The sequence below is a fragment of the Staurois parvus genome, unplaced genomic scaffold (genome assembly GCF_062004578.1).
Source record: "Staurois parvus isolate SC_StPar_1 unplaced genomic scaffold, SC_StPar_1.0 ptg000605l, whole genome shotgun sequence".
Classification (NCBI taxonomy): Eukaryota; Metazoa; Chordata; class Amphibia; order Anura; family Ranidae; genus Staurois; species Staurois parvus.
In genome coordinates, this window is record NW_028318401.1 from 137,173 (window position 1) to 152,804 (window position 15,632).

The 15,632-nt window shown below is 44.6% G+C and overlaps 1 protein-coding gene across 2 annotated transcripts in view; it reads right to left on the reverse strand.

The window, feature by feature from the left end:
• The window catches only part of LOC149449727 (complement factor H-like), a 169,447-nt gene that overhangs the window by 126,643 nt on the left and 27,172 nt on the right, over positions 1-15,632 (reverse strand). For both annotated transcript variants that reach the window (XM_089692804.1, XM_089692805.1), the window contains exon 5: positions 11,771-11,947. In XM_089692804.1, coding sequence (XP_089548930.1) covers positions 11,771-11,947 — 177 coding nt within the window. The remainder of the gene's footprint in view (positions 1-11,770; positions 11,948-15,632) is intronic.

A 15,632-nucleotide genomic window follows, 5' to 3' on the forward strand; every position in this document is an offset into this window, starting at 1 on the left:
GAATGACGTCGTTCATCCCATAGTCCTGCCGACTCACGAATAGCGTGGCCTCCTCAAAGGGCCTGAGCAAGCGGCAGGTGTCACGCATGAGCTGCCAATGGCTGACATCTAAGTTACACAGGGGAGTACCTTTATCCGCTTGTAACATCAGGAAATCGGTGATGGCCTTTCGCTGCTCGTAAAGGCGGTCTAACATGTGTAGGGTTGAATTCCACCTTGTTGCAACGTCGCAGATCAGGCGATGCTGTGGAATTCCGTTCTGCCGCTGCAGCTCAATGAGGGTGTTCTTTGCGGTGTAGGAATGGCTGAAATGCATGCACAGTTTACGTGACATTTTAAGGATGTCTTGCAGTGGGATGGTGGATTTTAGGAACCGCTTGACAACCAGATTGAACACGTGAGCCATGCATGGCGCATGGCACAACCTTCCTTGACGCAGAGCAGACACCATGTTCTTTCCGTTGTCAGTCAACATGGTTCCGATTTTTAGTTTGCGCGGAGACAGCCATCTGTCGATTTCTCTGTTCATTACACTCAGCAGTTCCTCCCCTGTGTGACTACGTTCGCCAAGGCATACCAGGTGCAGCACAGCGTGACACCGTTGCGCCCTGCACATGTGATATGCCGGTCGGGTAATGGGACTTGGCACGGGGGTGTCGGCTGAGGACACGGCGGAAGAAGAGGTGGTAGAGGCGGACATGCTTGCTGGACCAAGGACGTGCAAACGTGGAGGCAAAAGCGTCGTGACCTGTCCAAGTTGCTGGTGCGGCTGTGCCGGCACCACGTTCACCCAGTGGGCCGTAAATGACATGTACTGTCCCTGACCGTAGTTACAGCTCCACACGTCGGCGCTGCCGTGCACTTTGGCAGAGACCGACATGCTCAAAGACTGGCCCACCATCTCTTCTACATGTGAATGCAGGGCTGGCACTGCCTTTTGGGCAAAGAAATGACGGCTTGGCACTCTCCACCGCGGCGCGGCACAAGCCATCATTTCTCGGAAAGGTGCTGAGTCCACCAGTTGGAAAGGGAGGGACTGCAGCACCAGCAACTTGGACAGGAGGACGTTCAGCTTTTGCACCGTCGGGTGCGTGCTCGCAAACTGTTGTCTCTTGGATACGGATTCCAAGAAAGACTGTTGACGGAATCCGAGAAGAGGAGTAGCAGGAGAAGGAGCATCTGAACGAGCGGAAGATGCCAATGAGCGACAACTCCCCTCAGCAGAGGTGTTGGAGCCTTGACTGGCTGATGGAGGGCGATTGACGACGTCGGGTGACGGAGCAAGTAACGGAGCGGGTGATGGAGCGGGGGCTGGGGCAGGCAGAACCGCCGTATGTTTATCACGGTTTTCCCAGGCCACCGAATGGTGACGCTGCATATGCTGACGCAACGCTGTAGTCCCAACATGGGCCCCCTGGCCACGCTTGCATTTCTGGCCACATAGTCGACATACGGCTACGTTTACTTCCTCGGGCGGCTTGAGGAAAAATTGCCACACCACCGAGTAGGAAACTTTGCCCCCGCTACTCTTCACTGGCTGACTGCTACTTCCTCCGTGCGCACCGGCACCACTACTGGCCGTGGTGGTAGGCTGCAGTGGAGCTGGTGCTCTACTCCGTGGACGTTTGGCTCCACTGACACTGATGCGACCCTGCTGCTGTCTCCTGGGCAACCCACCGACTGTTTTGCTCGCTGCCAAGCTGCCACCCTCTTCTCCTGATGATGCGGAAGAAATTGCCTGATGACGACGAGGCTGCCAAGTGCGATCAACCTCCTCATCATCAAGTAGGGTCTCCGCCTCACTACTAGCCCCCTCGGCTGCGTCTGGGTCAGGAGACAGACCTGTCTCTAGACCGGCTACCGAGCCACTCTCCTCGCCAGTACTTGTTCGCTTGGCTGCTGAAAAGGCCGATGTCTCCCCCCGTTCCTGACCGCCCTCTGTTAGCTCTTCCTCACTGTACAGTGGGGCTGAGCCCACAGCATGCGATACTTCGCTTGGTGAGGGAACAGCAAAGGACAGGGGCAGGTAGAGGACACGTGATTTCAGTGGGCTTGGTCCCGGGCCATGCCAACTAACGGTTGTGTCTGACGTACCCACCGACCGTTGGCTGTAGGTGTCAGAGGTGACCTGGGAAGAGGAAGACGACCGAGCCAACCAATCAATGACGGCAGGGTTGTCGGTGGAGACACGACCGCTGGATGACACCGGGAGCACTGGCCTCTGGCTGCGAATACTGCTGCCTCGACCCCTTCCTCTGCTGCCACGTCTGCTCGCTCCTAAAACATTGCCTCCTCTGCCACTCCTCTGCATGTTGTCTGACATACTATTTAATTCAACGATTAGGTGTCCCTGAGTAACAATTCTCTGGCACTCAGTAACAATTCTGTCTGTCCCTGAGTATGAATTCTGTGGCCCTGAGTAACAATTATGTGTCTGTGCGAGTAACAATTCTGTGTCTGTGCGAGTAACAATTCTGTGTCTGTGCAAGTAACAATTTTGTGTCTGTGCGAGTAACAATTCTCTGGCACTCAGTAACAATTCTGTCTGTCCCTGAGTAACAATTCTCTGGCACTCAGTAACAATTCTGTCTGTCCCTGAGTATGAATTCTGTGGCCCTGAGTAACAATTCTGTGTCTGTGCGAGTAACAATTCTGTGTCTGTGCAAGTAACAATTTTGTGTCTGTGCGAGTAACAATTCTCTGGCACTCAGTAACAATTCTGTCTGTCCCTGAGTAACAATTCTCTGGCACTCAGTAACAATTCTGTCTGTCCCTGAGTAACAATTCTCTGGCACTCAGTAACAATTCTGTCTATCCCTGAGTATGAATTCTGTGGCCCTGAGTAACAATTCTGTGTCTGTGCGAGTAACAATTCTGTGTCTGTGCAAGTAACAATTTTGTGTCTGTGCGAGTAACAATTCTCTGGCACTCAGTAACAATTCTGTCTGTCCCTGAGTAACAATTCTCTGGCACTCAGTAACAATTCTGTCTGTCCCTGAGTAACAATTCTCTGGCACTCAGTAACAATTCTGTCTGTCCCTGAGTAACAATTCTCTGGCACTCAGTAACAATTCTGTCTGTCCCTGAGTAACAATTCTCTGGCACTCAGTAACAATTCTGTCTGTCCCTGAGTATGAATTCTGTGGCCCTGAGTAACAATTCTGTGTCTGTGCGAGTAACAATTCTGTGTCTGTGCAAGTAACAATTTTGTGTCTGTGCGAGTAACAAATCTCTGGCACTCAGTAACAATTCTGTCTGTCCCTGAGTAACAATTCTCTGGCACTCAGTAACAATTCTGTCTGTCCCTGAGTAACAATTCTCTGGCACTCAGTAACAATTCTGTCTGTCCCTGAGTATGAATTCTGTGGCCCTGAGTAACAATTCTGTGTCTGTGCGAGTAACAATTCTGTGTCTGTGCAAGTAACAATTTTGTGTCTGTGCGAGTAACAATTCTCTGGCACTCAGTAACAATTCTGTCTGTCCCTGAGTAACAATTCTCTGGCACTCAGTAACAATTCTGTCTGTCCCTGAGTAACAATTCTCTGGCACTCAGTAACAATTCTGTCTATCCCTGAGTATGAATTCTGTGGCCCTGAGTAACAATTCTGTGTCTGTGCGAGTAACAATTCTGTGTCTGTGCAAGTAACAATTTTGTGTCTGTGCGAGTAACAATTCTCTGGCACTCAGTAACAATTCTGTCTGTCCCTGAGTAATAATTCTCTGGCACTCAGTAACAATTCTGTCTGTCCCTGAGTAACAATTCTCTGGCACTCAGTAACAATTCTGTCTATCCCTGAGTATGAATTCTGTGGCCCTGAGTAACAATTCTGTGTCTGTGCGAGTAACAATTCTGTGTCTGTGCAAGTAACAATTTTGTGTCTGTGCGAGTAACAATTCTCTGGCACTCAGTAACAATTCTGTCTGTCCCTGAGTAACAATTCTCTGGCACTCAGTAACAATTCTGTCTGTCCCTGAGTAACAATTCTCTGGCACTCAGTAACAATTCTGTCTGTCCCTGAGTAACAATTCTCTGGCACTCAGTAACAATTCTGTCTGTCCCTGAGTAACAATTCTCTGGCACTCAGTAACAATTCTGTCTGTCCCTGAGTATGAATTCTGTGGCCCTGAGTAACAATTCTGTGTCTGTGCGAGTAACAATTCTGTGTCTGTGCAAGTAACAATTTTGTGTCTGTGCGAGTAACAAATCTCTGGCACTCAGTAACAATTCTGTCTGTCCCTGAGTAACAATTCTCTGGCACTCAGTAACAATTCTGTCTGTCCCTGAGTAACAATTCTCTGGCACTCAGTAACAATTCTGTCTGTCCCTGAGTATGAATTCTGTGGCCCTGAGTAACAATTCTGTGTCTGTGCGAGTAACAATTCTGTGTCTGTGCAAGTATCAATTTTGTGTCTGTGCGAGTAACAATTCTCTGGCACTCAGTAACAATTCTGTCTGTCCCTGAGTAACAATTCTCTGGCACTCAGTAACAATTCTGTCTGTCCCTGAGTAACAATTCTCTGGCACTCAGTAACAATTCTGTCTATCCCTGAGTATGAATTCTGTGGCCCTGAGTAACAATTCTGTGTCTGTGCGAGTAACAATTCTGTGTCTGTGCAAGTAACAATTTTGTGTCTGTGCGAGTAACAATTCTCTGGCACTCAGTAACAATTCTGTCTGTCCCTGAGTAACAATTCTCTGGCACTCAGTAACAATTCTGTCTGTCCCTGAGTAACAATTCTCTGGCACTCAGTAACAATTCTGTCTGTCCCTGAGTAACAATTCTCTGGCACTCAGTAACAATTCTGTCTGTCCCTGAGTAACAATTCTCTGGCACTCAGTAACAATTCTGTCTGTCCCTGAGTATGAATTCTGTGGCCCTGAGTAACAATTCTGTGTCTGTGCGAGTAACAATTCTGTGTCTGTGCAAGTAACAATTTTGTGTCTGTGCGAGTAACAATTCTCTGGCACTCAGTAACAATTCTGTCTGTCCCTGAGTAACAATTCTCTGGCACTCAGTAACAATTCTGTCTGTCCCTGAGTAACAATTCTCTGGCACTCAGTAACAATTCTGTCTGTCCCTGAGTATGAATTCTGTGGCCCTGAGTAACAATTCTGTGTCTGTGCGAGTAACAATTCTGTGTCTGTGCAAGTAACAATTTTGTGTCTGTGCGAGTAACAATTCTCTGGCACTCAGTAACAATTCTGTCTGTCCCTGAGTAACAATTCTCTGGCACTCAGTAACAATTCTGTCTGTCCCTGAGTAACAATTCTCTGGCACTCAGTAACAATTCTGTCTGTCCCTGAGTAACAATTCTCTGGCACTCAGTAACAATTCTGTCTGTCCCTGAGTAACAATTCTGTCTGTCCCTGAGAATGAATTCTGTGGCCCTGAGTAAGAATTCTCTGGCACTCAGTAACAATTCTGTCTGTCCCTGAGTAACAATTCTCTGGCACTCAGTAACAATTCTGTCTGTCCCTGAGTAAAAATTCTGTGGCCCTAATAACGTTTCTGTGGCCCTAAGTAACAATTCTCTGGCACTGAGTAACAATTCTGTCTGTCCCTGAGTATGAATTCTGTGGCCCTAACTAGCGTTTCTTTGTCCCTAAATAACGATTCTGTGGCCCTCATTAACAAGTCTGTGTCCCTGAGTAATGGTTCTCTGTCCCTAAGTAACTTCTCTCTGTCCCCAATTCTCGTTTCTGTGGCCCTAACTCTGTCCCTGTCCCTAGTACAGAGCGGTCTGCCTCTGTTCAATGACTGCAGGCAAATGAAGATTTCCAAAATGGCCGCTATATATACCTCGACCATTACACAGTGCTGGCTGGCTGGCTGCTGATTGGCTGATGCGATCACATGTCGTTGAGGAATGCATTATGGGGCAGCGCGCCTTGTCTGCGCGCCTTCCCCGACATCCCCGCTCCGTCGCCGCACATGTCAGCCGCCATTTTCGGAAAAATTTCGATTCGCGCGTCCGAATTAGGCTGTTTTTCGGATTCGGCACGAATCGAAATTTTTCCGATATTCGACTCGAATTCCACTTCGGATACTTCGATTCGCTCATCTCTAGTCCTGACATTTGGGGGATATCTGTCCTGTCCTGACATTTGGGGGATATCTGTACTGTCCTGACATTTGGGGGATATCTGTACCGTTCTGACATTTGGGGGATATCTGTATCGTTCTGACATTTGGGGGATATCTGTACCGTTCTGAAATTTGGGGGGATATCTCTACCGTTCTGAAATTTGAGGGGATATCTGTACCGTTCTGACATTTGGGGGATATCTGTACCGTCCTGACATTTGGGGAGATATCTGTACCGTTCTGACATTTGGGGGATATCTGTACCGTCCTGACATTTGGGGGGATATCTGTACCGTTCTGACATTTGGGGGATATCTGTACCGTCCTGACATTTGGGGGGATATCTGTACCGTCCTGACATTTGGGGGATATCTGTACCATCCTGACATTTGGGGGATATCTGTACCGTTCTGACAATTGGGGGATATCTGTATCGTTCTGAAATTTGGGGGGATATCTGTACCGTTCTGACATTTGGGGGATATCTGTACCGTTCTGACATTTAGGGGATATCTGTACCGTTCTGACATTTGGGGGGATATCTGTACCGTTCTGACATTTGGGGGGATATCTGTACCGTCCTGACATTTGGGGGATATCTGTACCGTTCTGACATTTAGGGGATATCTGTACTGTCCCGACATTTGGGGGATATCTGTACCGTTCTGACATTTTGGGGATATCTGTACCGTTCTGACATTTAGGGGATATCTGTACCGTCCTGACATTTGGGGGGTATCTGTACCGTCCTGACATTTGGGGATATCTGTACCGTCCTACATTTGGGGGATATCTGTACTGTCCTACATTTGGGGGATATCTGTACAGTCCTGACATTTGGGGGATATCTGTACCGTTCTGACATTTGGGGGATATCTGTCCTGTCATCTGGGGGGATATCTGTCCTGTCTTGACATTTGGGGGATATCTGTCCTGTCCTGACATTTGGGGGGATATCTGTCCTGTCCTGACATTTGGGGGATATCTGTCCTGTCCTGACATTTGGGGGATATCTGTCCTGTCCTGACTCTTGGGGGATACCTGTACTTTCCTGACATTTAGGGAATATCTGTACTGTTTTTTTGGGCCTCAAGAAATTAGAGCTCCCGTCAGTAGTTCAGGTTTGATCGATTTTCAGGTATATCCCATAGTTTGTGAACTCTATAACTTTCCTACAGACTAAATACTGATTTGAGTTATTTTCACCAAAGACATGTAGCAGAATACATATTGGTCTAAATTTATGAAGAACAATTATATTTGCTAACTTTTATAACAGAAACAAAGAAAAACATGTTTTTTTTCTACATTTTCTGTCGTTTTCTGTTAATTTAGCAAAAAATAAAAACCCCAGCCGTGATTAATACCACCAAAAGAAAGCTCTAGTTGTGTGAACAAAATTATAACATTTTTGTTTGGGTACAGTGTTGCATGACTGCGCAATTGTCATTCAAAGTGTGAGAGCGCTAAAACCTGAAAATTGGTCTGGGCAGGAAGGGGGTAAAAGTGTCCGGTATTAAAGTGGTTAATAGCAAAAAGTAAAAAAATATTGTTTTTTTTCTGCAAAATTGTCAGTCTTTTTTTTATAGCGCAAAAAATAAAAATGCACAGGTGATCAAATACCACCAAAAAAAACCTCAGTTCGTGGGAAAAGGAAATTTAATTTGAGTGCAGCGTTGCATGACCGTGCAATTGTCGATTAAAGTAACGCAGCGCCGTAACGCAAAAAAAAAAAATGGTCAGGAAGTGGGGGGGAATCCTCTGGGAATCCTTAAAGCTGCACACGGTGTTACAGAACAGTCCGATTTTCAGGGACAGTCTCAGCGACAGCATGCACAGAGGAATTGATTATTTTCTTGTACAATTATCTTGGCTTACATACAGCAGAAGCGCCCAAATCTGATTCATTTCATTTTATTCAATCTATTCAATTCAATGTAGATACATTTTTTCGGTCGATTGAAGATTGGGGGATATCTGTACCGTCCTGGTTAGATTGAAAAGTATGATGGATTAAGTATAATGGGATGTAATATATGAGTTTGACCACTGGAGGGAGTAAGAGGCTTAATAATGACGTAGCGTTATGTATATATATATATGTCCGATGGGTTATATTTGTTATAAATTAAAACTGATAGGATTTATTAAATATGTTTTAAAATGGGGTGGAAGATTAGGGAATATGTGCATAATTAAAGTTTTTATATATGATGTATTTTTTGTATTTTGGGCTGATAATCAGACTAGACAACATGGAGGTTTATTTGTTGATTGTATATTTTGTATGAATCTACATTCCTCTGGTACCCTTCTGGTATTAGTATTTGCCCAGACCGATGTTTTTTTGGGCTTTGGGTATGCATTAGAGTGAGAGAGGAATTGCGATGGCCTGGTTTCCCTATTTAAAAATGGCGACGACGGCCTCATACCATTGAGAGACATCAATATATAAGGAGAGTGGTGTGGGACGTCCGTATCCCTTCAGACGAAGTCCGGAAGTGACGAAACGCGTTAAGGGTGTGACGTAGTGACGCACGCACGCAGACCGGAAGTGTCGCCGCGGCCATTTTGTGGGTTGTCAACACATGGCAAATCGCATTTGTTTGATAGGACTCACATAGGAAGCATGTTGGAAGCCGAAATAATGAAATTTTAATGTAAGTTCTTATTAAATCTTTTTATTATACCCTGAATATGAGCCTTGAGACCCTTCTTGTCTTTTGAGGACCTTGGAATATTTTCATTGGAGCATTTGGAAGATCTCATTTGGATGCTGGTATATGGATACAGAGGGTAATAGTATCTAATACTATTGGTGCTGGTGGAACACAGTGTTGCAGTTTTCACTGAGTGGTCACAGTTTATTCACATGTGCACGGAAGAGATACACATATATAGTGTTTGCACATTTTTGTGTTTTTATGTTTGCATGGAGAGAATATATTATGTATTAAGGTAATGCACTAGATTTTTGAATTAGTTTTTTTCGAGGTATTACGGGATGGAAGGGAATTTCTTCTGACTGGATGAATTAAATTTGGATATTTGGACAATTTTTGGACACCATTTCTGTTTTGACACTATTTTTGGTTATATTGGGACATTTTGGGACACTTTGCATTGGACTTTTTTATTATTTTTTATTTTTTATTTTTATTTTTATTTTTTTTATTTTTTATTTTGAATTTTATTATTATATTTAAGTGTTTGGATTTTATTTATATTTATTTATTTGGATTTGTTTATATATTTTTCAAAAAGGTTATAATACTGTGTTGCTTTCTGGGGAGAAAGCGTGACTTTTTGAGGGTTTTTGGGGTAGGTGATATACACATATTTAAAATATTTTTTTGGTCGTTTTAGCAGCAACGTGTATTTTCCATCAAGCAGTTATTGACACTTTGAAGAGAAGTCAGGGAAGTCTCCATGGGAAGATTGTAGATGATATCAGCATTAAGTGTGATGTATAATCACATCGCCCCCCCCAATGGGGTTCGCTGATATCGGTTCTGATTACAATGATAGATGGAGATTGAGTTGGACAGCATCCAGTATTCCCATGTTCACTATACAAAGTGTATCTAATATACAGGACAACACTGCATCCAGAATGTATTCCCAGCGCTTAACTTTTGCCACATTTTGTTATGTTAAAGCCTTATTCCAAAATTGGTTAAATTCATTTTTTTCCTCAACATTCTACAAACAATGTAGAATGTTCATTTTGAAATCTTTGCAATTTGCTAAAAATCAAAAACGAAAAAAAAAAAACCCCATGTACATAAGTATTCCCAGCCTTTGCCTTGACTTTCAAAATTGAGCTGTGGGGCATCCTGTTCCCACTGATCATCCATGAGATGTTTCCACAACTTAATTGGAGTCCACCTGTGGCACATTCACTGGATTGGACATGATTATGAAAGGCATAAACCTGTCTATATAAGGTGCATGTCAGAGCACAAACCAAGCCATGAAGTCCAAGGAATTGTCTGTAGACCTCCGAGACAGGATTGTATCCAGGCACAGATCTGGGGAAGGGTACAGAAAATGTTCTGCAGCATTGAAGGTCCCAATGAGCACAGTGCCCCACATCATCTGTAAATGGAAAAGTTTGGTACCACCAGGAATCTTCCTAGAGCTGGCCGCCCGGCCAAAATGAGCGATCGAGGGAGAAGGGCCTGAGCCAGGGAGATACTCAAGCACCCGATGGTCACTCTAAAAGACCTCCAGCATTTACCTGTGGAGAGAGGAGAAACTTCCAGAAGAATAACCATCGCTGCAGCACTCCACCAATCAGGCCTGTATGGTAGAGTGGCCAGACGGAAGCCACTCCTCAGTAAAAAGCAAATGGCAGCCCGCCTGGTGTTTGCCTAAAAGCCCAGATGCGATTTCTCCTGCGCTCAAGGACCCAGGCCGGTGGCGAGTAGATGGTACCAAAACCAGAAAAAAGCGACCACCAGTGCATACAAGGTTGTGCAGCTCCAAACAAGGCTGGGGAAGCCCGACCAATACTGCAAAGTGAAACAAAAACGAGAAGTGCACCAACCTTGCGCAGTACCTCAGTAACCAAATTTTATTAATAAAGAATGGTACTCACAAACAGCGAATAAAATCAGGCATGTAGTCCTCAAAGGGACTTCAGAGATAAGGAGCCAGCGCGAATCCCATCATGGGGGTAGACACTCGGTACAGCGTTTGCCAAAAAGCACTTGAGGGACTCTCAGACCATGAGAAACAAAACTCTCTGGTCTGATGAAACAAAGATTGAACTCTTTGGCCTGAATGCCAAGTGTCAAGTCTGGAGGAAACCAGGCACCGCTGACCACCTGGCCAATACCATTCCTACAGTGAAGCATGGTGGTGGCAGCATCATGCTGTGGGGATGTTTTTCAGAGGCAGGAACTTGGAGACTAGTCAGGATCAAAGGAAAGATGAATGCAGTAATGTACAGAGACATCCTTGATGAAAATCTGTTCCAGAGCGCTCCGTACCTTAGACTGGGGCGACGGTTCATCTTTCAACAAGACAATGACCGTGAGCACACAGCCCACATAGCAAAGGAGTGGCTACGGGCCAACTCTGTGAATGTCCTGGAGTGGCCCAGCCAGACTTAAACCCAATTGAACATCTCTGGAGAGATCTGAAAATGGCTGTGCACCGCCGCTCCCCATCCAACCTGATGGAGCTTGAGAGGTACTGCAAAGAAGAATGGGAGAAATTGTCTCAAAAAAGGTGTGCCATGCTTGTAGCATCATACTCAAAACGACTCGAGGCTGGAATTGGTGCTAAAGGGGCTTCAACAAAGTATTGGGCAAAGGCTGGGATACTTGTGAACATGTTTTTTTTTTTTTTTAACAAATTGCAAAGATTTCAAAAACTAGCTTCTTTCACATTGTCATTAAGGGTTATTGTTTGTAAAATGCTGAGGAAAAAATGAGTTTCATCCATTTTGGAATAAGGCCGTAACATAACAAAATGTGACAAAAGTTAAGTGCTGGGAATACTTTCTGGATGCTCTGTATGTATGTAATAAGGCCGTACAGACAGGAATGAGGTGTAGAGGGCAATGCACCAATCAGGTTTTATGTTACATCAGTTTAGAAGAGTCACACCAAAGAGAGGTGGCTGCTGATTGGTTGGTCTGGGTTCCTGTAGTCTGTATATTGAGGTTTACTACTCACCTACACAATCTGGAGGATTATCCCACCCAATGGAGGTTCCACTCTTCACACATTGTACAGAGGGGTAGGAAGGGTGATATCCAAACGAACAATTTACTGTCACTGTATCCCCAATATCATAAAATGTCTTCTCTGGATCCATCTTCAGTATTGTCCACTCCGGCTTCCTACACAGAGCTGTAAAGAGATTAGAAGAATGGGACAATGGGGAAGAGACTATTTATTTTCTTTTAGTACAAAATGTATGTATCTGTAGGGTGATCAGTAGGGATGAATGACCAGACAATGTACGTATCTGTAGGGTGATCAGTAGGGATGAATGACCTGACAATGTATGTATCTGTAGGAGGATCAGTAGGGATGAATGACCCGACAATGTACGTATCTGTAGGGTGATCAGTAGGGATGAATGACCCGACAATGTACGTATCTGTAGGGTGATCAGTAGGGATGAATGACCCGACAATGTACGTATCTGTAGGGTGATCAGTAGGGATGAATGACCCGACAATGTACGTATCTGTAGGGTGATCAGTAGGGATGAATGACCCGACAATGTACGTATCTGTAGGGTGATCAGTAGGGATGAATGACCTGACAATGTACGTATCTGTAGGGTGGTCAGTAGGGATGAATGACCTGACAATGTATGTATCTGTAGGGTGATCAGTATGGATGAATGACCTGACAATGTACGTATTTGTAGGGGGATCAGTAGGGATGAATGACCTGACAATGTATGTATCTGTAGAGTGATCAGTAGGGATGAATGACCTGACAATGTATGTATCTGTAGGAGGATCAGTAGGGATGAATGACCTGACAATGTATGTATCTGTAGAGTGATCAGTAGGGATGAATGACCTGACAATGTATGTATCTCTAGGAGGATCAGTAGGGATGAATGACCCGACAATGTATGTATCTGTAGGAGGATCAGTAGGGATGAACGACCCGACAATGTACGTATCTGTAGGGTGGTCAGTAGGGATGAATGACCTGACAATGTATGTATCTGTAGGAGGATCAGTAGGGATGAATGACCTGACAATGTACGTATCTGTAGGGTGATCAGTAGGGATGAATGACCCGACAATGTACGTATCTGTAGGGTGATCAGTAGGGATGAATGACCCGACAATGTACGTATCTGTAGGGTGATCAGTAGGGATGAATGACCCGACAATGTACGTATCTGTAGGGTGATCAGTAGGGATGAATGACCCGACAATGTACGTATCTGTAGGGTGATCAGTAGGGATGAATGACCCGACAATGTACGTATCTGTAGGGTGATCAGTAGGGATGAATGACCTGACAATGTATGTATCTGTAGGGTGATCAGTATGGATGAATGACCTGACAATGTACGTATCTGTAGGAGGATCAGTAGGGATGAATGACCTGACAATGTATGTATCTGTAGAGTGATCAGTAGGGATGAATGACCTGACAATGTATGTATCTGTAGGAGGATCAGTAGGGATGAATGACCTGACAATGTATGTATCTGTAGAGTGATCAGTAGGGATGAATGACCTGACAATGTATGTATCTCTAGGAGGATCAGTAGGGATGAATGACCCGACAATGTATGTATCTGTAGGAGGATCAGTAGGGATGAACGACCCGACAATGTATGTATCTGTAGGGTGGTCAGTAGGGATGAATGACCTGACAATGTATGTATCTGTAGGGTGGTCAGTAGGGATGAATAACCTGACAATGTATGTATCTGTAGGGTGATCAGTAGGGATGAATGACCCGACAATGTATGTATCTGTAGGAGGATCAGTAGGGATGAACGACCTGACAATGTATGTATCTGTAGGGTGATCAGTAGGGATGAATGACCCGACAATGTACGTATCTGTAGGGTGATCAGTAGGGAGGAATGACCTGACAATGTATGTATCTGTAGGGTGATCAGTAGGGATGAATGACCTGACAATGTATGTATCTCTAGGAGGATCAGTAGGGATGAATGACCCGACAATGTATGTATCTGTAGGAGGATCAGTAGGGATGAACGACCTGACAATGTATGTATCTGTAGGGTGGTCAGTAGGGATGAATGACCTGACAATGTATGTATCTGTAGGAGGATCAGTAGGGATGAACGACCTGGCAATGTATGTATCTGTAGGGTGATCAGTAGGGATGAATGACCCGACAATGTATGTATCTGTAGGAGGATCAGTAGGGATGAACGACCTGACAATGTATGTATCTGTAGGAGGATCAGTAGGGATGAATGACCCGACAATGTACGTATCTGTAGGGTGATCAGTAGGGAGGAATGACCCGACAATGTACGTATCTGTAGGGTGATCAGTAGGGATGAATGACCCGACAATGTACGTATCTGTAGGGTGATCAGTAGGGATGAATGACCCGACAATGTACGTATCTGTAGGGTGATCAGTAGGGATGAATGACCCGACAATGTACGTATCTGTAGGGTGATCAGTAGGGATGAATGACCTGACAATGTACGTATCTGTAGGAGGATCAGTAGAGATGAATGACCTGACAATGTACGTATCTGTAGGGTGATCAGTAGGGATGAATGACCCGACAATGTATGTATCTGTAAGAGGATCAGTAGGGATGAATGACCCGACAATGTATGTATCTGTAAGAGGATCAGTAGGGATGAATGACCTGACAATGTATGTATCTGTAGGGTGATCAGTAGGGATGAATGACCTGACAATGTACGTATCTGTAGGGTGATCAGTAGGGATAAATAACCTGACAATGTATGTATCTGTAGGGTGATCAGTAGGGATGAATGACCCGACAATGTACGTATCTGTAGGGTGATCAGTAGGGATGAATGACCCGACAATGTACGTATCTGTAGGGTGATCAGTAGGGATGAATGACCCGACAATGTATGTATCTGTAGGAGGATCAGTAGGGATGAATGACCTGACAATGTACGTATCTGTAGGAGGATCAGTAGGGATGAATGACCTGACAATGTATGTATCTGTAAGAGGATCAGTAGGGATGAATGACCCGACAATGTATGTATCTGTAGGGTGATCATTAGGGATGAATGACCCGACAATGTATGTATCTGTAAGAGGATCAGTAGGGATGAATGACCTGACAATGTATGTATCTGTAGGGTGATCAGTAGGGATGAATGACCTGACAATGTACGTATCTGTAGGGTGATCAGTAGGGATGAATGACCCGACAATGTACTTATCTGTAGGGGGATCAGTAGGGAAGAATGACCCGACAATGTACGTATCTGTAGGGTGATCAGTAGGGATGAATGACCCGACAATGTACGTATCTGTAGGGTGATCAGTAGGGATGAATGACCCGACAATGTACGTATCTGTAGGGTGATCAGTAGGGATGAATGACCCGACAATGTACGTATCTGTAGGGTGATCAGCAGGGATGAATGACCCGACAATGTACGTATCTGTAGGGGGATCAGCAGGGAAGAATGACCCGACAATGTACGTATCTGTAGGGTGATCAGTAGGGATGAATGACCCGACAATGTACGTATCTGTAGGGTGATCAGTAGGGATGAATGACCCGACAATGTACGTATCTGTAGGGTGATCAGTAGGGATGAATGACCCGACAATGTACGTATCTGTAGGGTGATCAGTAGGGATGAATGACCCGACAATGTACGTATCTGTAGGGTGATCAGTAGGGATGAATGACCTGACAATGTATTTTGTTCTATTCTGTGTTTTTATTCTATACTTTTCTATTCCATTCCTTTATTTTCTATTCATTTTCTCTATTCTTTTCTGTTTTATTCAATTCTATTCTTTTTATATTCTATTCTATTTCAGAAGATGGCTATATTCTATTACATATCAGC